Source organism: Mycena indigotica (assembly GCF_014461135.1).
Source record: "Mycena indigotica strain 171206Taipei chromosome Unknown Mind.scaff0014, whole genome shotgun sequence".
Classification (NCBI taxonomy): domain Eukaryota; kingdom Fungi; phylum Basidiomycota; class Agaricomycetes; order Agaricales; family Mycenaceae; genus Mycena; species Mycena indigotica.
Genome location: NW_023503013.1, coordinates 1,562,358 through 1,586,042, shown reverse-complemented (window position 1 = coordinate 1,586,042; position 23,685 = coordinate 1,562,358). Strand labels below are relative to the sequence as shown.

At 51.0% G+C, this 23,685-nt stretch overlaps 7 protein-coding genes across 7 annotated transcripts; 3 read left to right on the top strand and 4 right to left on the bottom strand.

The window, feature by feature from the left end:
- Positions 1-67: 67 nt before the first annotated feature.
- Positions 68-1,421, top strand: MIND_01325600 (F-box domain-containing protein; the record flags this gene model as incomplete). The annotated part of the gene is made up of 6 exons (XM_037369706.1): positions 68-108; positions 153-381; positions 438-832; positions 880-1,090; positions 1,141-1,238; positions 1,286-1,421. 6 exons carry the CDS (start codon positions 68-70, stop codon positions 1,419-1,421), a joined length of 1,110 nt encoding a protein of 369 aa, XP_037214204.1.
- Positions 1,422-1,698: 277 nt separating this feature from the next.
- Positions 1,699-5,239, bottom strand: MIND_01325500 (uncharacterized protein; the record flags this gene model as incomplete). Its single annotated transcript, XM_037369705.1, has 9 exons — positions 1,699-2,109; positions 2,160-2,612; positions 2,659-2,904; positions 2,957-3,002; positions 3,067-3,119; positions 3,171-3,291; positions 3,341-3,387; positions 3,443-4,232; positions 4,284-5,239. The coding sequence occupies 9 exons, from the start codon at positions 5,237-5,239 to the stop codon at positions 1,699-1,701; spliced, it is 3,123 nt and encodes a 1,040-aa protein (XP_037214203.1).
- Positions 5,240-5,825: 586 nt separating this feature from the next.
- MIND_01325400 (F-box domain-containing protein) lies at positions 5,826-7,492 on the bottom strand (the record flags this gene model as incomplete). Its single annotated transcript, XM_037369704.1, has 2 exons — positions 5,826-7,031; positions 7,085-7,492. The coding sequence occupies 2 exons, from the start codon at positions 7,490-7,492 to the stop codon at positions 5,826-5,828; spliced, it is 1,614 nt and encodes a 537-aa protein (XP_037214202.1).
- A 1,928-nt stretch (positions 7,493-9,420) lies between these two features.
- On the top strand, positions 9,421-10,666 carry MIND_01325300 (uncharacterized protein; the record flags this gene model as incomplete). Its single annotated transcript, XM_037369703.1, has 4 exons — positions 9,421-9,705; positions 9,753-10,013; positions 10,057-10,248; positions 10,304-10,666. The coding sequence occupies exons 1-4, from the start codon at positions 9,487-9,489 to the stop codon at positions 10,664-10,666; spliced, it is 1,035 nt and encodes a 344-aa protein (XP_037214201.1). The 5' UTR covers positions 9,421-9,486.
- Positions 10,667-11,022: 356 nt separating this feature from the next.
- MIND_01325200 (uncharacterized protein) lies at positions 11,023-12,313 on the bottom strand (the record flags this gene model as incomplete). The annotated part of the gene is made up of 8 exons (XM_037369702.1): positions 11,023-11,103; positions 11,150-11,510; positions 11,559-11,632; positions 11,684-11,725; positions 11,776-11,834; positions 11,886-12,104; positions 12,156-12,196; positions 12,246-12,313. 8 exons carry the CDS (start codon positions 12,311-12,313, stop codon positions 11,023-11,025), a joined length of 945 nt encoding a protein of 314 aa, XP_037214200.1.
- Positions 12,314-14,070: 1,757 nt separating this feature from the next.
- Positions 14,071-14,861, top strand: MIND_01325100 (Zn(2)-C6 fungal-type domain-containing protein; the record flags this gene model as incomplete). Its single annotated transcript, XM_037369701.1, has 2 exons — positions 14,071-14,142; positions 14,196-14,861. 2 exons carry the CDS (start codon positions 14,071-14,073, stop codon positions 14,859-14,861), a joined length of 738 nt encoding a protein of 245 aa, XP_037214199.1.
- A 7,268-nt stretch (positions 14,862-22,129) lies between these two features.
- On the bottom strand, positions 22,130-23,665 carry MIND_01325000 (uncharacterized protein; the record flags this gene model as incomplete). Its single annotated transcript, XM_037369700.1, has 5 exons — positions 23,423-23,665; positions 23,093-23,371; positions 22,819-23,040; positions 22,595-22,767; positions 22,130-22,544 (listed from the first exon to the last, which is right to left on the bottom strand). The coding sequence occupies exons 1-5, from the start codon at positions 23,645-23,647 to the stop codon at positions 22,130-22,132; spliced, it is 1,314 nt and encodes a 437-aa protein (XP_037214198.1). The 5' UTR covers positions 23,648-23,665.
- Positions 23,666-23,685: the final 20 nt, after the last annotated feature.

Below are 23,685 nucleotides of genomic sequence, written 5' to 3'. Positions count from 1 at the left end.
CCAGATGAGAAAACCAGAGGCAGGCAACACTAGCGTTCCCGACTTTTTTTCTAGTCCCACCCTCTATATGGTGCTCCAGACTTCTCCTACCAGTGGTCAATTATTACAGTAAGCCTGGGTACCCCCCCTTCCAGATATGTTCTCACTCTCAGCTTCAATGCAAGCTCCGAGTCCGAACCGCCTGAGATGCCGTCATTGAATCCGTTTTTTGTGCCAATGCAACGCGCTTCCGTCGAAATTCAAGCCAAGATCTGGTCTCAAATCCTGTACTTCGCCATGTGCTGCCCACAACGCGAAGAGAACGCAATTACCGGTCGTTTGTGGCCCAACCGAATAACTGGTCCTAGGCTCCCTATGCTTCTTGTCTCCAAGACCTTCCTTGTGCGTTGGACTTCAACGATACTAGTATGATATGATCGCTACTGATTAAGGAGTAGAAACTTGGTCTTCCCCATTTTCACGCTCATATCTGGCTTCGTTCTGTTTCCAAGGAAGCTCTATACACTGCACTCCAATCAGGCACACTGAAACCTATGCAAACATTCACGACTAGAGTCGAGATTCCCATGAGCACCGTCATTGCTATCGCTCAGCATTCTGGAAACTGTCTTGCCGTCATGCGCCTTGCAATTCAAGACCAACCTCTTTCCCAGCCAGAGTCGACCCGGGTCTTCTCTGAATTCTCGACGATCAAACGCTTACATTGGAAGGGCGTGGTTCCATTCAACTTGGAACCGAATGCTCGCTGTCCCCCTGACTCTCTGTCGAAACTAGAGTTCTTGAGCATGAAGCAAATGGACCCGAGCCTTGTCACCATCCTCGCCGGTCTTGCGTTTGTCTTTTCTTTGAACCTCGCTATCCTTGGCTGATGTGCTTCAGCTTGCCCGCTATCCGTGTTCTGCGGTGTGCGCCACCTTCAAACTCCCGCCCAGGCTGCCCACTTGAATGGGAGCCATTGTTGAGAGCCCATGGGAAGAAACTCTCTGAAGTACAGCTGACTGTCGGGGTGCTTGGTGAAATTTGCGAGCAACTTATCCTACTTGATCTCTGTCCCAACCTTACCAGTCTGGAAATCATTACATACAGGGCGGTAGGATTTTTGAGTGCCCGTCTCATCATGATATACTCAAGTCATCTCAGACACATTTGGCTGCCCCGCCGTCAACTACCATATTCACTGCACAACACCCTCGCCTTTCTCTAACAAAGCTCAAGTGTACCATTCCCAATTGGCCACAGTACGTTCCATGCAAACTTAAAGGGCCTCACAAAAGTCAACTGGCAGAAAACGCACTGCTGGCGCCGAGATCATGCTCCGATGGGGTGTTTTTCTGTCAGCTTTCGACCTAGGCACTGCGACTCGGGCATCGGTCCCTAACCTCCGCGAGATTTCATGTTGCCAATGGCCAATTCACGAGTAGGAGGCTCTTTCTCAAATGCAGATTATCTGCCGACCCTTTTTCGCAGGAGAGACATCCAAACAAGCTGCTGGGTACCCTGGGCGGAGAACCTTCAGCGGAGCAACGTGGATCTACTCGACGCTGAAGGGAGGAAGTGGCGTCCCCGATTACGATAACTGGTAGGCTTGTGCTATTTATTGTTCAGAATGCCATTAGAATGGACTCCAATTGGTCCATCAGTTAAGGTTACAGTTTTCAGTCTTAGTACAGTACATATAGCTTAAAAAAGTCCAATATATCAACCAACGCGAGCAGCAGCACTTGCATTTCGCACAGAAAGAAACGCCTCCCTCGCACTTGCACCCCCCGAATTAGCCCGCCGGACAAACTGAAGCCAGTCCTCCATTGCCCCGCACGACAAGAACAACGTGTGCTCTTCTAGCGACGACCTGAATTTGGAGGTTGTCCACGGATCCCAGTCCCTTGCCGGGTCGGACCGGACCGCGCCTATAGGACTGTCGCGAAGGCGAAATACCAACTGGGTCGTCGTGGGGCGGTCTGAGGGATTGGCGGCCCAGCACTCCTCCATCAGTTTCCACAACGCATCAGGAATAGTGTTTGGGCGATCGGGGCGGTTGCCCTGGATGACTTGGAACATCACAGCAATGTCCGTGGTCAACTCGAAGAACGGAATGTTGCCCGTGAAGATCTGGTATATTCTTGAGCAACGACATCGACAGTGGAAAGCAAGAGACCGACTTCGTAGCAAACACACGCAAATGCGTACACATCCGACGCGAAGCTATTTGGACTGCCTCGAAACAGCTCCGGTGCTTGCCAGCGAACGGTCCCTCCGGTTTTCCGCATAGAACCCGTGGTAGAAATCTTGGAGTCGGTGACCGAGGAAAGACCAAAATCACCAAGGACTGCACGGCCAGAACGGGAGATGAGGATGTTGAGTGCTTTCAAGTCACCGTGGACGAGTTTCAGACAGTGCAGATGCTCAAGGCCAAGGGCCACATCAAGCACAAGGGACAGCTTGTTCACCGTGGGTGGCGCGGTCTTGAGATACCGCGCGATGTCACCATTCTCCATCCAAGGCGAGACCAGACACAGTCTGCCGAGTGTTCCCTCCAGATGATACGCTCCAAAGAAGGGCAACAGGTTGGGATGTGAAAGTTGGCGCCAGATAAGTCCCTCTTGAGAAATTTCCTGCAGACGAATCAGTTTAAGGTGATTGGATTCTCGGGCATCTGACCTGAAGCAATGCCTCGACATCGCGGTCCAGATAAACTCTCATGATCTTGACCGCAACAGCCTTGCCGTGTATCACGCCCTTCCACACATCACCAAACGATCCCGCCGCAACAGGGTGCTCCTCCAATTGTAAGCGATCCGAAATAGCAAAGCAGCGCGGGTGCAGCTTTGACTGTGATGCTAACTTGAGGAGGGCTTTCAGAATGACAGGCCGGACACGATCATGGAGCAGAGGGTAGTCGAGTAACTGTTATGAAATGCTCAGCCAAAGAAAGAAACTTGAAGATGAGGGTACAGACATCTTGGATGAGGTCAAGAAGTTTCTGGGCTTCCTCTCCGTTTGTGCTTAGAAAATCTTCATAAAAAAACAGGATTCCTCGTGATTTCTGTCATCTGGGCACAGAGGCACAGAATATCAGTATGGATGAACACGTTGATAAGACGTGTCGGTAAAACATCGCGCTACGGTTCATTTTAGTCTGGATCATGTGTTTCTAAGCCTGATGATTTCACCTCGATGTCGTTTGCAAGGCCGATGACCGTCGACAGGGCAACCTTGAAGTTGACCAAAGAAGCAAGCGGCCCCCAATTTTGCCAGTCATGTAAACAAATTCTGAGCTGATTCAACGCGTCTCTAAACAGTTGTCAACGAGCTTGAAGACATAGAAGGCTTGTCAGCTCACTCATCACCCTGTTTAACCAGTTTGGCATAAACAGACATTATGAAGCGCTTCAAGATACACATGAGCATTCTGATTCTGGACCAACGACGTGTTACTGCTCACCAGAGGTAACGCAGCGGGGATCCGCCACACCCAGTACACACTCTCCACCAATCTTAACAGCGACAGCCCCTCAGCGACGTCAGTGACAAGTGCTGTCCGTAGTTGCTCTCGATTGTGTGCCAGCCATTCGTGTGGCAAGTGCCAGTCCACTGTTGCAGTACTCAAATTCATATCGTACTGAATAGACTTGGTTTTCTTGCGCTTCCGACGAGGATTTTCGATGAGGAAGCGAATGAACCCGGTGCCGTTCGAGAGAGAGTCGCTTGGAAGAAATTGAGCCAAGTCCAGTAGAGCGGCAGAATCGAGAGTAATGGTAATGGGAGACTTCGGCGCAGAATGAAAAGCGGAACTCGCCCATAAAGCAAGTGTGCCAATGCGTGTTGTAGTTTCAGCGGGAGCATCAAGACCAGCCGGTCGGTCGCGAGAAGAGCGAAATGTGGCAGCCTCAATGGTATCCCAACCTTGCTCATCAAGCATCTCGAGGTATTTCCGCCATGATGTCGGGTATTTTTCCATCCAACCATGGGACGAAAATGGGAGGAGAGCATTCCGTAGATAACCTTCATCTTGAATATCCCATGTCCACATGCCCGCTGTCGCTGAGTCCGAGCTCACCCCGTTATAAACGGCTCTGCGGCGATTCAGCTGAGGAGAGAGAAGTTCCAAAAAGTCATCGATTGTGTTTTGTCCATTGGCCTGGATTTGGAATACGACCCAAAGGACTACTGGCCAAACAGAAGGTCGATTAATGGGGCTAGCAGCAGGGGTACTCTCCAATGCGGGTAAAGCACTGATCATGAATCTGTTAGTTGACGAATTAAGAGCGAAGCTTGAATCGCACCGTGAGACACATCTGGCGCAACAGCCTATGGCAGCTTCGACTTGTCCCTCGTTATAGTCGAGGACAGCAGCTTTGAACCACTGCCAAACTCCGACTTTGCAAGACGAAAAAAAGCAGTTGGTTCGATTATGCAGGCGGAGCTTCCCATCTAGATCGTTCGACAGACGGAATGGGCATGTAAAATGGGCCCAAGCATCGATGTATCGCACAAGAGCGGGATATTCCTGCCCAATATGCCCAGAGTTTGCCGTTACAGTACACCAGGCGACGCGCAGCACTCGTTGACGAGTTGACCAGCCTGCTAACGGTCCAGGATGTGTGGTAGTCCGTCGTTGGAGAGCTGTCCTAGCGCGACCCCAATCGGCAGGCGAGAGCAATGAAGCACGTAAGCAGAATCGATCGGTTGTGGGATTCTCCGTTTCAAGCAGCATCTTGCGAAGCCACTGTTCATCCCCTGTCTCCCATATCCCCCAATCTACACGCTCGCAAGTGCCGGAAATGATGGACACCCAGAGATCGACAGCAGCTCGAAGTTGGTTGGGGCATGCTTCGAATGCCAAACACCATAAAAGCGTAAGCCGAATGTCCACCTTCCAAAACTCCGTTGTCGACGAGCCGGCAGCGTCAAAACGTTTGACACAATCGGCATCCTCGTTGATATATGGATGGACAGCGGGGCTATTGCTGGGTTTTCTAACTTTCGATGGAGGAACGGGGACATTGGATGGGTCATAGTTTTCGGAGCTCTTGGTCCGCTGCTTTTGTTTCCACAATGAGCGAGACTTTGCCATTGATCTGGTGAGGGTAAAAGTTGCCGACGGCCTTTGCGAAGAAGAGTTTGAAGGGCCGTCCAGCGGCTCCAAAGCTGGATTCCAGACCGTGCCCAAACGACGCGACACCCGACAGCGAGCCGCAGTCAGCGAGACGTGGTGCGGCTTTGACTCATCAGGAGACATCGTCGGGGGAGAACAGAAGAGGGAGCGATAAAGCTTGTCCGGAAGCTGGTGCCCTATCTCAGCCTCGTGCCCGGTATAATATTGCGGGCTGCAAGCGCCGGTAGGTCATGATGGTTCTTCTTTGCAACCAACAGCTGTGCGTGGAATATTCCGTCCAGTTCAAATTTGAGTCTAGGACACGATGCTGTCAGCCATTCATTTATAGACTTTGAACTGGATTGCTTTGCAATCCTATGAACGAAAAGTCGAGAGAAAATGCTCACTTTCTCAGCGCAAACACCGACTTCAAGCAGTCGTTTTCCCATCCCAACTTCCTCCGTAAACTTGAGCTCAGGATCGACTCCCAGTAACCGGAGCCAGTGTTAATGAACTGACACCAGCCAAGGAGAGGATGCCGCTGGCGAGGGTACTAGTAGATTACTAGTCAGAACTTGGACAGATGTGTGGCATAGATGGGACAGATTCCATCTTCACCGTTGCAACTAGCAATATTGCATGTCGGGAGTTGCGTCGTGGTCAGCCCCATGACCGAGCAATAAAGAGAAAAAAAATGTGACTTTTGCACGTGGTCACTGTCACAAAATATTCAAGACAAGTACACTATCGGGTCGCGCCAACCCTCGCGGTCCAACAGTGCAGGAACACAGCCTCCTGCCCATCTACTATTCGCCCCATCTTCATACTCAATATGCGTATACAGCCTCTTCTTTAACAGCTCCAGCCGGCCCAGCAACCTTTCCAGCGACGAATCTCCAGCGACAGAATGCGAAAGAAACAACCCAAATACGCGCAGTTTATTCTCTGACCGCGCCTCGACGGTCTCGAATATGTCTTCTAAAGCAGCATCCTCGATGAGCGGGCCCGTCAGGGAAATCCCAAACGTGGTGAGGTTCGGCGCTAGTACTGATTTGCCTGGTATCCAGCGGGAGAAGGCCCCCTTGAACGTGAGTTTATGCAGGATGTCGCTCAACTCCCACGTTGACGAAAGCTGCATTCCCAGAGTGGTAATGGCTGGACATTGTGCGAGAATGCCACGGATCATACTTGAAGAGCACCCTTCGAACGCATACAGGTGTTGCAAAGAGCATTGAGAGCGTTGGACAAGAGAGTTGACGAGTAAAGTGCAATCGTGGGGGAGGAAGAGGTGTGTTAATGCGGGAAGCGTCAAGAGCTCGAAGATCCTGGTGTCCGTAGAATAGAATTTTCGCAGATGCGTTAGCTGAACAAGCATGTTCTTGTCGGTGAGTAAAGAGTCGCGAAGGTTGAGTGGGCGCAAACGGCACTCCATCAGATTGGGGCATTGCTGGAGAATCCGCAACATTGTCTCGGCCGAGGCGGTCAACTCGAGGGAGGCGAGTTGTTTCCAAGGAAAACGCAACCCCGGGTTGGCATCGAATAGCGTGAGATGTCGGAGGCCGGAGCTGTCTCGAAAATAAGGAGACACTTGGCTGTAGAGGACTGACGACTGTACTTCGAGCCGCAGGAAGCGTAGACGGGACATTCGACCCTGAACACCCTTCAAAACTGCTTGGACATCCGAGTGTGCCGCGCCAAGGATTCGGAGGTCGGCCAACTCCCATCGAGATGCGTGTTGGACGAGTATGGCAAGTTGCTTCAAGCCGAGGTTCAAGCTCGCGACACAGGAAAAATATATGTGAAGTGGTCGATTGGCTGTTAGCTCGAGTTGTCGGACAAGAAGCGCAGGAGTGGGTGGTGTGTCCGATAGGTTGACGCAAATAGTCGACCACAAACCCGGAAATCGTTGAGCAACGTCGCGCCATCGCCAACAAACCTTGTTGGAAGTCAGCGCCTGCATCATTAGTTCAACTTGTCAAGCACACACACCTGAGCAACATTCCATGGCGCCAGCCTGTCGAAATCCAACGTGGACATTTCTCTTGGTTCAGGAATAGCGAACCAAAAGACATCCTCCAGCACTTCAACCGGCAACGACCTCAGGGGAGAAACCAGAGTCAAGTTGACTTCAATACGCTCCCTCATTTCCCGCCGCTCTTTCTCGAGCTTCCTTAGCCTGCTCTGTAATCGCGCAATGTCTCCGTCGAGGCTGGAAACCCGTTCCCGCTGTTGAGCAATGATTTGACGGACGATACGTGCGTCGTGGTCGGAAGGGGGTTCATTGGTTTCGAAAAGATGAGCTGGTGGGTCCATTTTCCAGGTTATCCACGAAGCAGAGCGAGCTAGTTGGGCTCCTTGACCATTGACGTTAGTCGAGGAGCGAGAGGGTCTAGCCATCCAAGGAGGAATCGGGAGGAATGCGTCACGGACTGGCTGTTACAGCTCCCATCCACTAATTATACGCAATGGATGCACTGGCCGATTGGCGCTGAACGTGGAGGGATTGATGGAAGTCATGATAGTTGGAGTCAAAAGTTGTCACATCGACACCAGAAGTTTAACTGTATCGCAACCATTGACATGCTCATCCTAAGCCGATCTTGCAGCCTGACGAAGGTACTTGGGGAAAGGCAACAAGAGTACAGGATGAAGTAAGGTATCGTGATGATTCTGAATGCACCAACAGAACTCAGAAAATCAGCTCTCGCCGTTTGAAAACCCACATCCCTTCCGTATTTCGCTCACAGATGTCCGTTTTGTTGTCGTACGTAATCGAAAGGCTCTTTAACGCCTTCGTGCCTTGTGACTGCGCCAGTTGGTGGGCAAGGTCAAGGGGCTGGAGAAGAGCATACACTCGTGTAAACTCGGGCGCATATTGCGCAATCTCGACCATAATTTTCAGTCCTTCCAATCCAGCAGGGAGAGCGACCGTTGCCCTTGAAAGCAGCTCGAGAAATACCATAAATCCAGGAGTCTCATATGTGCTCATGGATTCAAGCGTCAACTTTAAATTGAGGAGTCGGGGGAAAACAGAAGCGAGGGTGTCGAAAGTCGGAACGAGTTCTTCCTTGTCGGCTGGAGAAGCTATTATGAGGGTTTGAAGGGTCGGCGCGCAAGTGCTGGAGGCTTGCACGGCGTTTGGAAAGCGGTCATTAAGTGCATACATAAATCGCACTAGGGTTAGGATCTCGACAGGTCGCCCTGGCACGAAGTCTTCAACGGTGTCGCAAGAGCAGAGAACTTGGCGAAGGCGAGGTAGACTTGTGCGCGGTATACCGAGTGGCGGATTCCTGATCTCGTAGCTTTTAGGAAGACGGTCGAAAACTATTTTCTCCACTCTTTCGCATTTAGCAAAAAATTCCAAAAGCATCGATTGAGAGGCGCCGATCCGTTCCAATACCAATTCTTTGAGCTGCCAGAAGCTACTCATGTTACTCTCGGCGAGTTCTTGAAGGACGGCAACCGAATCATCTATGGCCCTGTAATCGTCTACGGGACCACCACGGAGAATGAGGCTTTTCATGGTCTCTGGGTTGATTAGGCTTATAGGATTGTCGCTATCCAGTCGAACCACACAACTCGTCAGGCAGAGGCTTTCCAATGGGAGGAGGCTACCACAGCCTAGTTCGCACCGTGTCAATTTCAGATGCGCCAGAGACGTCGGGAGTTCTTCAAGTGCTTTTCGTCGCTCGCCGACAAGGTTGATTTGGACAAGATGAAGGGTACGGAGGTGGACAAACGAGGTAGTAGCCCCCAAGATCGACTTTGCAAAAGTCGTCGAAAATTCGGAGATCTCGAGCTCCGAGTCCGGATTTACGTCCCCATCCTCATCATGGAGAGTCAACTCTTTGACATACGACGCGAGTTGGTGATGCATGGCAATGCATTTGTAGGGATCCATGAATTTTCCAAGGTTCTCTCCAAATTCATCCAAAGAGACTCGTAGTGACTGACGAGGAATGGTGAAGGCGAGCCGCTCGAACAGGAAACGTTGAGAGATGTCGCGAAACATGGAGCAGGTCAAAGAAAGCGGTTTTAGGCAGATGCTGGAGCAGTATGACCAGCAGAGGGTCCATATTTCGTAGGGAACACCTTCAGTGGAGTTCATAGCGACTGTAGAAATTAAAAACTGAAGGTAAGTTGTGAGTCCCGTCGGTTCGTGCGAGAAACACAACCTAAAAACACAATATGACGCGTGTTTCACTAGGCAACTCGAATGCCAGTGTAGAGTGCTTGCCTCGGAGTCTGTGGTAATCTTGACCAAGTACTGGTTGATAGCAGTTGATAAGCCTGAGGCTGACTCAGCCGAGCTTGTCACGGCGGCTTCTCTCAGGCGCACGACAACGTTGAAAACGTATCCAATCTCTGGACTGGAGGATAACCGAGAAGACATGTTGAAAGCCTCCCACTCTATACGGCCATCCGAAAGCTTACATCCACGACAACATTTTCACTGGCATATGGCACATTTTCTCCGAGTTGCTCTTGCCGTCAGTGTTACAGTGTTGGCTCTGCTAAGAATATGGCCTACTACTCAATGGCATTGCCATTTTGAATCGGAACCAATACCTCATTCGGATCTTCGAAGTGCAGATGACCCTCGCCTCGAGGTACGAAACATTTGGCCTGAGTTGTTCGTGACAAGCATACTGGTTAGGCTTATGGGGACCCAGCTACTGCCATATCTTGCAAGTCGCTTTCGGATCAAGACTCCATCTCGCTGTCGCTTCCATCCGACGCTGCTTTACTCTTCTTTCTCTCTCGCGGGCCAATATCCGGCCAATTCCGTCTTTCGAAAGACGCGACTGCGTTGTCCAACTCCGTGGAGCTTACGGTTTCGACGGAGGACGCTTCTCTAGAAGCACAAATCTGTCGCATGGGCTCTGACACGGCAAACGAGCACGGCCTTTTACTCTGGGTTGGTCCACCATCTACATTTTCTATTTCTTGACGCAAAACAGGCAAATCCAGAGGAACCTCGACCGACCATTAAAGTGCTTATTACGGTCCAATTACCCACCTACGAATTCTTTTATCAAGACTTCAGCGCTCACCTCCCGTTTTTCGCCTACGATATTGACGACCTATGGACACAATACGCCGCGTTCGAAATTTTGCGTCTGAAGACTGTGGATGCTGAAATCACTTATGAGGTACTAATAGATCGCTTCGTTATACTTTTTTTTTTCGAAATTTACTTATAATCAGGGATTACTCGCTAGTTCGATATTCTTGCAAACGAGCAACGCCAATGTCAGCGGCTTTTCCGACGGATACGAGCTTGACGTTTGCACAAGCAACGCCGCAATCGAGGCCATCAGCAGGTTTCAGGCAGAGGAACCAGGCCAAGTCTTGCGACTGAATCTCAAGACATCTATTGGGCAAGTGAAAACCCATTTTGACGGTGTACTTTCTCAATCAGCAAACCGTTTAGCCCAATATATAGCTCTCCTGCTGTGTTTTCTCCATTCAAGAATCTTGTTCTGCTCGCCGACATCCACACATCTCTTGGCCCGATCCTCATCCAGCCGCGTCTCCCCCTACCAAGCCTTAACACGACATTGCACTTAGACGTATCGACATCTTTGAAGCCGATATCATTTTGGCTCGATGCCAACTACGAAGGGCAATACGATTTGGGAACGACAGCATCAGCAGTGAGGGTCGAGCCAGATCCGGAGGTCCAAGACCCTCTTGGTAGAGGTAGGAAACGAGTCATAACAGGGTCAACAGAGGACAGCATGCACGTTCAAGGAAATATTCACTGGGGACAAGAGTGGGACTGGTCGCGGGGGAGCAGCATCAAGGCCCGGACATCGTTAGCTCAAATTCGATTGCATGTTTAGGTTGCGAAAATGCAAATAAGTGCGTTTAGTTGACACAAATGTAGCGCAAACTCAAGTTGATAGTGTAAGCGAGTGGGTCTCTCAGTAGTAGTTGGTAACATTCCAGTCCTGGTTCTTGTTTTTGCCCTGCCCAGCAAATTCGGTACAGTCCCAGATTTGGATCTGTTTTAGAAGTCAGGCATGACTACGAGAAGTAGGCGACATCTACCGGTGCACCAGGACTGCCGTTCCCGTCCTTCAAGTCCATACAGTTCTTGAAGCCATTGCTAGCGCCGTCCATGAGATAACCAAGCCCGCCCGGATGGTTCCAGTGCTGTGTGGCGGAGTTTTCGTCGCATGGAATGGTAACGAGGTTGGTGCCCCCAGCAGTGAGGCCGGCGCGGGGGCCGATGCAGAGGTTAGCATTGGGATCGTCGGACCACGGGCGAATCTCGCCGTTGTTGAGAGGGTCGGTAAAGCGTTGAGCAGGAGAAGAAGCATCGCAGTGGAGGATCACAACGGAGGCATTGACTCCTTTGATTGCGGCGCCAACACAAAGAGACGGGTCCGATTGCCAACCAATGGTAAAGCTGAAGATATTCAGAAAAGGAAGAAACAAGCGATGGCGAGAGACAGACGATTTGGGATGAGTTACTGTGGGGTCATTCCAACGTTGGTTGTTATTGGTCCAATCACAGTCCCAAAGTTGAATCTAATGTACATATGAGAGCTCAGGAAAGACCAGTCAAGAAGGAGCACTCACGGGTTGCCCGTTGTCGGCCTTGCCATCGGTGACATCGAGACACTTTTCACCGTTGTCAATAAGAGCTCTTTTCGACGGAAAAAGGTTCTGACCTTGTTTTTACTGGCCCAAGCTATGGTTTGATCCCAACCACCAGTGATCCATTGCTGGTCTGGGCGATAATGGATGAATCGGATGGCAAAACGACAACTAGTGTACGCACTGGTATTGCCTGCTGCACATGTCCAAATCTGGAGTTTGGTCCCGTCGGCGTTAGCGCCGTCCTTTACATCGAGGCATTTGTCGCCAAAGACTTGCAGCGTCGAGGGGATACCTTGGCCGCTGGGAACAACCCAAGAGTTGTTGGCGGTAGGAGTACAGTCACCAATGACAACCGGGGCACCATTTGCATTGGCGGAAGCGGAAAGACATTTTCCCGGAGCTAAGGATGGGTAAGTTTAGTAGTAAGTTGAACATTGAACTTTTGGCCAACCAGCAGCGAGGATCGTCTGGAAAAGAACAGTTTGGCCTGGACTGGAAACAAAGTGAGCAAACGCTTGAATAAGAGAAGCAAGAAACGAACTCTTGGGCGGCCACACCGGAGAGAGAAGTCACGACGATTGCGATGGAAGAAATTAAAGCTGGAAGCATTGTGAAAAGAAAGTGGGTGAAGATAGAGACTTGACACACGGTCAACTCTTTTTTATAAGGAGGTCAGAGTGTGCATACAGTCTGAGCCTGTCGAGTATTTGAGAAGCTACGGCTTTCAATGACCGTCGTCTTTCGGCAACAGTGATTTGCGTGGCAGATTGTCGGCGGTCGCAACAGTCGTTTTTTGAGCCGAGCAACTAACTGAGCAGAGTTTGGCGCATATATATGGGTAGAATAAGAGTACTTTACCTGCCCATCGAACACATTCTCTCTCCCCCAGGCTACGGGACGCAGGAGCGGAGAAATGGACAGACTCCGAAGGTGGTGGAAGGAAACGAACGACCTTCGGATCTTCGGCTCCGGATTACCATCAACAGTGATCATCGAAATAAGAGCGCCCTGACGCGATTACCGTTGCGTAATTAAACGGCGAGCCTCGCATCGACTGGACAAAATGCAACCAAAATAAATGGAGACGCTGTCTGGTATCCGACCGCCAGTCGGCTGATCCTATGTTGGCGCCGACTGAACCGTTGTTCAACCACATGCTATATTAGACATGCCTATAGCTAGCTAGCTAGCTGCCAATGTAAAGAACAATGCCGAGTGAAAGTCAACGGGAATCGTAGTACTACTCTGAGAGATACAGGGAACTTGAAGAGTAGAGCGAATTTAAACAGTTTAAACTGGCCACCAGCGAGCACATCCTTAGCTTGACCATATTGCACGACTGTCAGCGACGCGAGCCCTCATAGCCTGTCACCTCAGCGGACTTGTGGCGAGCAGCAAGAACGCTTCCCCCCTGCTTGGTCAGTATACGTGACCGTGAATGGGTTCTCGTGATATCCGAAATGATCCGATAAAATCTTGTTGACGAGAACCACCACCATAATTGTCCTCTATACCCACACTGGCAGTCGCCCAGGTTTTAGGTGGATCACCGGCTGAATATGCACCTCGCTGCTCCCACCGCAATAATAGATGAAACACTGGAGTATGAGCGAATACTTTTCCACCTCCAAATACTCAAGCTGAGCGTCGTCACAAACTCGACCTAGCAGACGGGGGGTACTTCTGCTTCCATTCACTGCACGTGGCACACCTGCAATCCGACCGTCGATCCCCAGTACATCTTTCGACGAACGACGACTGCGTGTTGGTGGGCAGGCGGCGCCGAAGTTAACAACGGAATGACAGTCTACCTGGTAGCTGGCAGTTCGCCGATATCGAAGCATCCCGAACTCCAGGGGCTCTTACTCTTCGTACTAGTGGTCGTACTAGCTACCAGCCTCAAAGTCTCGCGCAGTAGCCAGTCAGCGAACAAAATCAATCAACGTTATCTATGGACCTGCCAAAGCCTTGATCATCTGTCGTTCATGGAGCGGGGGGTTTTACCAGATATGGTCGCTCACTACCTCGCTAGCTTCCTGCAGTGCCTTCCGACTGTTCCACTTCTCTTCCGTATTCCAATCGCCACTCGTAGGCACGCTTGATGCCAACTGAGCAATAAATGATCTGCGAGGCACTTGGCCAAACCGAAATACCCCAAACTCGATTGAAACCTCGCCGGTATTCCATATCCGCTGATCTTTACTCGCTAAATTCTGTGAATGCAAATGTTGATATATTCCGGCAGATAATGACAATGCCCAAAGTCCCCGGCATTCGTGATCTAACGTGGTCTGTCAGGGTATTCATTCTGAGGGTATAAGTAGACCTATACATTCGCAAAGAGCGAACCCTTCCCTCTCCCCACCATGTCTAGCACCGTCCAAACCGCCGATCGTATCCATGTCGCCTGCGTTACTTGTCGTCGGAGGCACATTAAGGTGCGTCTGTTGCTGTTAGTTCTGTCATGCAGCCAATTGACACGCCTTCCTAGTGTGTTCCAGCCAAAAAGCATACTGAACGGCGTTCATGTGTCACTTGCCTGAGGAAAAACATCATTTGCGAGTATCTTGAAGTCGGGGAAGAGCAAGCCAGGTCGGTTCCCCGACCGCGACATGCAGCGCCATTGCCCTTGAAGCTCCCCATTGCTTTCGAGTTTCTCGGCGCCCACGAACCGCGAAATAGTCACCCATTGACGGCAAGCCTGCATGGCGGCCGACCGGAAACTCTTCCCAAATCTGGCTCGCTGAGCCGAAATACTCGCAACTCTCATGCTCAAGCCCCTCGATTCACACCATACCAACATATGAGCAGTCGTCAGCAGTCGCCATCACCCACTTACCAGCTTCACTTTGACGAGCTCTCCTACGGGGGTGTACATTCAACTTTAAACCTTGATTCGCCAGTGGCGGAGGATACGGCTCGCATCTCCTCTTTCAGTCGTTCAAGGAATAACAGCAGGGCAAGCAGTCTCGATAGCTGCTATAGCGAGGCATCCGCGTTGTCTCTCGCCTCGATGTACACTGGAGCTACTTCGCCATGGGATTCTCCAAGCCCACAATGCCCTGCGGTGAACTGGGAGCTGACATGGCCGGTTGGCGCATATCCACATTATGAGCCTCCTAGTATTTACGGAGATCATGATGGTTATCTTGCTTGATTATCTGTAATCTAGCCAATCCTTTTTACGTCGCTGAAGCAAACTGTTACCAATCCAGTGTTCTGGCGCCGATTACAACTTCAGAATGCACCCAATCCTGTGCATATGCACATGGGCATTTTCCCATGGTAATTTGATGTGGGCATAACCTGCAGGATGGCTCTATATATCCTATAGGATAGGTAGACTTATCCTTCAGGATGCTTGAACATCTATCCTACAGGTTAACCAACCAGTCCTGTAGGAATGGTTCTCTATAGGATACATAGCAGATATCTGTCCTGTAGTATTGATATATCCTGTAGGACTACTGCTAATATAACCTGTAGGATACTTGTACCAATCCTATAGGATAGCTATCCTATTTGTCCTACAGGATGGCAATATACCTATCCTACAGGATAAATAGACCCATCCTGCAGGATGGAATTACAGCTGTTTTCAAAATAGTTGGCCACGGCCCAATTTTTTGTTACTCATCAAAATTTGCACAAAATTTCTGAGAGTGTGGAGGGCCGAGGCTCTTTGTTACTCAAAACTATATATTCCTATGTAAAATTTAGTATATTTAGAATGTCTGGACCCAACGACTGGCCCTGGCCCGCTTGTCACACACTAGTTTGGCGGGTGGGCAAGTGTGAGGGCTGTGCGACGACTCATCGCTCCCATGCCATATGATGGTTGTGCTTGCGAGCAGTGTTGGTCAAATGGGAGAGAGCTCAGAGGGGAAGGAGTGGTGGGGGGAAAGAATGCAAGGGACAGGGCGGGCATGTTGGGGCTGTAGTAGCCATGTGAACGGGGCAACTTTAGGCGCTGGTGTGGTTGGAGATAGACTGGGGCAATTTAAATGTAACTGGGGCGAAGAGGGTTGTAGGGAGGTAGTGGAGAGAGTGGTGGTGGTGGGGAACAAAACACAGGTGATGACATCCTCCCCTTTGCCCTATACCAATCGCGGTAGGTGGCAGCAGGAAGTAAAGCATCAAACACAAGCAGTCACATTATAACATATTGTTGACATGAAAACCTTGCTGATATTCTTATATAAAAATATGTATATCTATCCTGTAGGATGGGTCTATCTACATCAGGGAATTTGCGCGATCATGGTCAACGTTGACCAGCGCTTACCAACATCACCAGCGCGGCCATGCTGGTGACCCACTTGGCCAACGCCAAGTGAGTGCTTACCAGGGCGACTCACTTTCGCCATCGTTGGCCAGTTGTCACCAGCTGGCGGATTTTGAGCCAAACTGCACTGGTTACACAGTATTCAATTGCCTCGGAAACAATGCAATATAATGAAGATGGAGGAGACAATGGATAAATTGAATAAAAAAGTACAGAATGAGATAATGCAACTGTAATCATGGCGCAGGATGCGAACCCCATCCAATGGTAGCACCCATAAGATTCATGTAGTAGTGATCCATACACAATTCTGGGCAGCAGCATTAGGAACGGAAAGTAAGGAACAGCCTGACACTCACCGATACACAACCAATGTCAATCCCTTCCGGAATTCCCCCTCCCAATCACCCTCCGCGCCAACTCGCAAGCATCAATCGTACTTGGATGAGGCGATGATAGAGCTTGTGGCATGTTGATGAGTAACCCTTGACCTGTTTGCGAGGTTTGAGCGCTAGCTTGCGGGTGGTTTGAAGGAGTCAGGGCAGATTGAGGCCTGTAGGGGGGTACTTGAGAGCTTGAAGACGACGCTTGAGCTTGTGAGAGGCTTGAGCTTGAGGGAGGCTTGGCATGTAGTCTTGATGAAGGTCCGGGGCGTTCGCTCAAAGAGAGGGGGGGTTGTGGGGGGAAGAGGGGAAGAGGGCGAAGAGGATGAAGGCAGGAAACAACCCATGACGCGTGTGACGACCCGATCAGATTGTCAACAGATCAGTAATCATCACGCCATCGATGCACGTGCTGATACTTTGGACTTAGAATATTTGCCGTTCCTCACGTTGAAAGCAACGGCGGATGTAACCCGACTTGACCCCGACTCAAGATTGTTCAAGTGCAGTATACTTGTAAGTGGATGAAGGCGACACATGTTACAGAGCAGTAATAGCTGATATTATTAATAGTGTGGGCCCCGCTCTGGGCAGCCTGGCGGGATCCTTGACCAGTGCCGGCCAGCAGTCGACCAGGCTTTTGCCAGCATGGCACCGAGTTCATGAGACAGACGGCGTATGATCAGCGATTGCCAAGCCGTCGCCGAGCTGATCTCAGCTGATCAGCGGCACCAACGGACATCAGGGTCGTGCAAATTTCCTGATGTATCCTACAGGACAAGATAGGTCTATCCATCCTGCAGGACAATGTAACCATCCTGCAGGACAATGTAACCATCCTGTAGGATGATGCAACCATCCTGTAGGATATGTACCTATCCTACAGGATAGACCCATCCTGCAGGATGGATAGACCTATCCTGCAGGACATGCCCATGAGTACCCATGGGCATATGCCCACCCGCGATGCCCATGGGAACCCGCACAGGATTGGGTTCGCTCTCTACAACTTGGCCTTGCGACTGCGGATATATTCTTCTTGAGGCTGTTCGTCTAGCTCGTATTTTGCTATCTAGGCGTGTGCTACACACAGCCATGACCAAGTTTCTCAAGGTATTTTAGCTTCATTTTTGGGTTGTTCCAAGTTCTGAGCCTTTTTTGTCAGGTTTGCTCGAGTACCGTCATCAGTTTTTGACACCATGCTGATACTGATGACAACTAGTCGTTGCATACTGAGGTCCTCGATCCATTGTTTGTTTTGCTTGCAGTCGCGCTTGAGCTTCCGGAAGACTACTTCACCGATTTGCACCAGTATCCCGTCAAGAGCGAGGACCATCTTCGTTACATGCGCTACAGCAAGTATCCGCCAGAAATCAACGCGAAAATCCCCTATGTCTCACGCCAAGCCCTCCGCAGCCAACCCAAAAAAGCTGTCGATCACGGGATCAAAATACTATAAGGCGTGTGTCGTCATCGGTAAAAAGGACCTTCTTCTTCCCTCCCACTACGACGACAACTTGTACGACCCACACGACAATGTCCCCCTCAACGATCTCTACTCCAAAACAACCCGCGATGATGGCGCCGCAATATGCTGCCACTAACGAGAAAGCACCATCTTATGAAGAGGCGGACGCTGCACAATGGTCGCAACAGAGCCACGCCCCATGCCACGAGCACAAGCACTGCCATAATGGGCGTCTCCGCCGCATTCTTGTCCCTGCCCTCCTCGTCCTCGTCTCCCTTTCTGGGCTGCTCGCCCTCTTTTGTCTCTTTGGCGGCGACGCGACTGATCCATCGGCCGTTTTCGATGGCCTTTTCGCTGTTAAGCGCGCGTTGGGCGATGGGCAAAGCTCTTCTGGCTCCGAATCAAGCTTTACCAAGAATAAGCGTGCGTGAAAGTCAGGTTCGCATCCGATAAAAAGCTGATTCGCCATTAGTATACCTCATCGTTATCTTCGTTGGGCTGTTGGTCGTGGTCATTCTTGGGATAATGCTTGCCGCCTGGTGCTGCAAGGGTGCGTTCTTCTTCTTTGACTATTGAAATGAAGCTGAAAACCTTTGGCGTAGGGTCGTTTGAGAACCCACTTTGCTGCCCGTGTTATCTTTGCGCCTGCTGCGGTGGCCTTGCCTGTCTCGAATGCATTGGCTGTGGGCTGTGCGCGGAGGGTGTGGATCAAATGTAGGGACAATACCAACGCGACTCAAATACCCAATTACGGACCAAATTTCTTGGACTCGACCAATCTAAATATGTATTACTAGCTACAGTTGCAGCTCGCTCATTGCAATGGTTACTTTTAGCACCGCCACCACGCTACTTTCCTTAAACCAAAACGTAAGACTTTCGCATCCATAACAGGCGGGCTCATAGGTACTAAAAGGGTCGGGAAGGCGTGTTGGTCTGTCTTCAATTCGTTTTCCAACTTGAAATTCCCAGCTTCAAATTCAGAACGGCATCGAAAGGAACTTGAACTCTTAGTCGATTGAAATGGATTTCTCACCACACAGCCTGTTGCAAAGCGGGTTCTACGACGGACGCAGTGCGGGTTATCTTCCCGACTCTTTGAGGTTACGAGCGATGGATTGTTGTCAATAGCGATCTTCAAAAAGGCGTTTGGACTGTTCATCTCTCATTCTTCTTCTTCGCTTTTCTATCCTTATTCACTTCGAAAAACCTCTTTACCTTCAAGATGCCGAGCCGCCAGCTCTACCTCACCGCCGTCACGCTGCTTGCGCTGACGCTGATACTCGGCGCGATGGTGTCGATTTCGCTGCCAACCTTCTCTGCGATGGACTTTGTCCGGGTGACATTCCCCCGCGCGCCGAAGAGCGACGACGTTACAAAAGAATTCCGGTTTGGGATCTGGTGAGCACTCTTCGGTTACAGTGCGTTTGCTGACGGACCACAAAGGGCCCCATGCTACTATCTTGGCTCTGGCAAACGGGAATGCGTTGTTGGAGGCACGTTCTTTCAGTCCTCAGGCTGGTCGTCAACCTCAACATCTCATGCATCTACTAAACTTAGGACACGGCTACTCTGTGATTATCGGCAGTCTCACCGACGCTAGATTCGTCGTTCTCAAGGCAGCGTGGACACGGGGGTTGGCCATCCATCCCGTTGGTAAGCACCTCCCGCGCCACCGCCCTTCAGCGGGAATCTAACATGTTTCCCGTCAGTCATGGTATTCACGCTGATCTCGCTCATCGGGAGCCTGGTTACCTGGTCGCACGGCCACCTCTTCTCGCTCGTCGTCGCAGCACTGGGCTCTTTCCTCGCGCTGATCGCTTTCCTCGTCGACATCGCGCTGTACGCCCACCTGAAAGGCATGGTGGGGACCTTTGCGAACACGCCAGGCACTCATCTCGGGCCCGCGTTTTGGCTGTCGGTCATCATGCTCCTGGCGCTGCTTGTGGCGACTGGCGCTATCTTCATGGGCGGACGCAGGGAGGAAGCCAGCGGGAGTGATTACCCTGCATTCTCGAGTGGAAAGGGGGGGATATTCGCGCGGTTCAGGAAACAATGAAGGCAGGACTTCAGTCACGGCTCGTGCGTTTCCAGAGATATCAAGTAGCTAAATCGTACCAATGCACACTTGAGACTATTTGCTGGAGGCTTTTTGATCCGTAATCAATTATGACTCTGTGACGGGAGCGTGACACTTGTCCTTCTCCTCGTATTTGACCAATATTTGACTCCGGCCTTTTAAGCTTCAATGCCCTTGACTACTCATTCAAGTCCTTGTACTCTGCAGCGCCCCTCTCTCCTGGCTTCCCCCATCTTTTGCAAGAAATCCGCTTGAGCAACTTAAAGTAGCCTCATCAAGCCTAAATTGTTTAGTGCCCTCGTAGTCACGGTATGCCTCATAGTCCGCGCCACCCAAGCCCACCCGATCACTGGCACTGCATGCGACAAGTCGTAGTGCCAACCTGGCTGTGCTATGGCGTTTGCAATGATGAACGCGCCATCAATATCCAATGTTCATTTCCTATATGGCATGCCAGTGCTACTAGTACCCGCGGGACCCTGAGACAAACGGACAGCAGGGGCTTTTCTACCGCCACTCTGACGAATGAGGCGCTTCAGGCCTGCTTTTTACTACGAGAATCCATTGACAGCCGCTAGTTTTGCGGCCTACATGCATCCCCTGCCTCACACAAATCGGTAACTCCGGAGCCGCTGCTGCGGTCCTTTCGATATCAAGGCTCCGCCAACTTGAATGAACAGATGATGGACAAATTGGGGACACCTTACAATGGCTTACATGCGAACTCCCGTCCCGAATTCTATTTGTGAAAGCCATAAAGCTCTGCCCCACTGGTAGCTTATCCTCGGCCTCTTCTTCTTTGTGACCCTTCTCTGACTTCTTTCTTCCAACAGTGTCTTTGCAGCTCACCACTGGCATAATGGGCCGCAAACCCTCCGCAATGACTGTCGCCAAGGGGGGTTCAAAGTTCGAATCACGGATATAGGGTCGGAAAGTTTTTTTCCGACCCCCCTGGGACCCCCCCCCCCTCCTGCCATATATAGTAATATATTCTCACGATCAGCGTCATGTGACCACTGATGTGATCAAAAAGTGGGATAAAAAATTCAATCTTTGTGAAACTTTTTTTTGTAAAAAATTTATACATGTGTATGTGTATATGTGTAGGTATGTATGTACCTAGAGCCTTCCAACACACACATGGAAGGCCATATTAACCCTCCAACATGTTCACCTCTCATCAATTACCTGATGCATGGGCCTCTGACAGAGTGGGCTATCCAAGTGCATGGGCCTGAAAGTATATAGATATAAGTAATGAGAGTGCTGAACTATAGAAATTAGAAGGTATACACTATATTTTCAGTGTCTTTATACCCCTATAAGGCCCAAATCTTTTATATACAAAAAGTTTTTTTTACCCCCCAGGGACCCCCCCCCCCTACCCCATGTGCCTGATAAGGATCTTGAACCCCCCTTGACTGTCGCACTTGTTCTTCTTCTGCTCGCACTCGTCGGGGGTGCTTTGGTCTGGGCTCCAGGCATGGACATTGTCCGAATACAAGCTCTGCGGACAGACGCGAGCGCTAAGAGCGAGCTTGCCACGATCCACTTCCAGGCCTGGTAAGCTATGCCGTTCGTTCATCAATTAAAATGTGCTAGAAATAAAAAATACGGCAGGGAGTTCTGTCTGGAGACCTCTTCCGGAGAGAGCAATTGCCTTGCTCCGAATCCAGGTAACTTACTCGCTCCCTCGTCCCGACGTGCTGATCTTTCTCTCCAGGACTCGGCTATCTTGTGAACATAAGTAGCCTTGTCGTAGAGCCAACACAGACCCAAGGCCTCATCCTGCACTCAATCGGTATGCCCGCTCCATCTATGCATTCATTTGACAACTGAAAACCCACTCCAAGTCACCCCCCTGACTCTGACTTCCCTCGTTCTGAGCCTGCCCACCAGCGAGTCCTCCTTCGGTCATCTGCTCGCCTTAGGTATCGCCACCCTCGCCGCGGCTCTTGCCCTAGGCGCCGTCATCGCCGACATTGCACTATATACCCATATTCAAGGCCTGGCTGGATCAAGACAAGGTGCCTCGACATCACTGGGTCTGGCATTTGCACTCGCATTGTTCACATTGCTCGCGCTACTTGGCGCGACTGCCGCCCTATACAGGCACGCACGTGAAGACGCGCGACAGAGGGAAGCGGTCGCAGATGAGAAAGTCAGAAGGTGAAGTCACATGACCGCGACAGACCAAACCAATACTGTCTCACAAATGTAATACAACTGGGGCATTGGATGTCTTCAGCGTCACCTCGCCTAACCGCGCGTCTTCAGCTGGCCCTTCTCCGTCTTTCCCCCAATAAACCAGTCCGCTCGCGCGTTTTCCCGTTCTCGTCCGTGTAATGACATGCTCTCGAGTACCCCCGCTGGGATCCCTTGTGTTTGGGTTGCGGTCAATCTTGGCAGTGCCTAGCGACGTCTGAATGTCGTATTCTCCCTCGAAAGTCGAGTCGAGATAGAGGTCCGCTGGCCCGTTGCTGGTCGATGCGTTCAAGACAATGGTGGTGTTGTCGCCCAACAGCCTAGTCTGGACCAGCATCTTGGCGTTAGAAGTGCGGATAGTGGCGTGGATGGAGTTGTCCTTGTAGTCGCTCGCTAGTGATAACGCGGCATTGACCTCCCTGGCGAGTGGAGTGAGAGAGAGAGAGCAAGATAAACAGAGTTGGCGCACCCATTCGAAGTCCATAGATTCACGGGCGCTTTTGCACCATCCGCATCTCCAAACATGAAGGCAGTCGCCTTCAGTTCCCCATTGCTCGTCCGCGCATCTAACTCCAGGCCCGCGAAAAATCCACGCATCTCAGCGTTGCTTGTCTCAATGAATGCTGAACGTCCGATAAGACTCTGAATTAGGATAAGTGAAATAAGTTAGGGAGTGGGTGAGATAGCACTGACCCCAAAGTCAACAGGCGCATTAGACGACCGCAGGCGAATTCTCTCGAAATCCGTCCCACTGAAGAAGTGGAAGAACTCGCCAACATGGTGGCTGAACAAAGGCAGGTCTGTCGACAAGTCGTTGTGGCCCGGCTTTCCCGTCCCGCTTGACCGCGGGACAGAAAGGGTGATATTCAAGCGCACGTCTTGTCTGGGGTCGCCGTGAGGATGTCGTGGTTCGGCCTAGTCATGAATTCAGCGATAAGCAGAAAAGCTACAAGTAGATGTAACGCACCCAGAACAACACCCCCTGCTCCTGCTCCAACGACATAAGGCACGCCTTAGTCGCTTCTAGCCTATCCTTGGTATCAAAACGGGCCGACACCGCGACTTTGAAGGGACCAGAGCTGGATTCAGCTTCCACGATATGAACGTCACCATGCAGTGGCCCCCGAGAGAGCAAGAAAGTCAACGAGGCATTGTCCACCGCAAGCGCGAATTCGGCACTGGCTTCGTTAGAGCCGTCTTCGCGCCAATCCGCACAGAAAGCCGCGCTTTCTGGCGTTTGATACCGCTGCGCAATATGAGTCAGAAATTCGCAGTTGAGCAAACACTAGTTATTCACCTCTAACCGGGGGTCGTAAGACCTGCTGGGTACACTTAGTTCATCCGTGCCCCTCTGAAGTCGTGGTGGGTGCTGCCAGAGAACGAGCGAAACAGCGACAAGCGCGATAAGACTGAGGGAAGCAACGCCACGGTGGAAACCACGCAAGGAGCGTCTACTCCCCCCCTCTACGGGCAGAGAAATAGGCCCAGTCTGTTGCGGGGCGTCGTCCACGGGATTTGGCATAGTGCCAAGAAGGTGGGGGAAAGGAAAGGAGCGAGGTG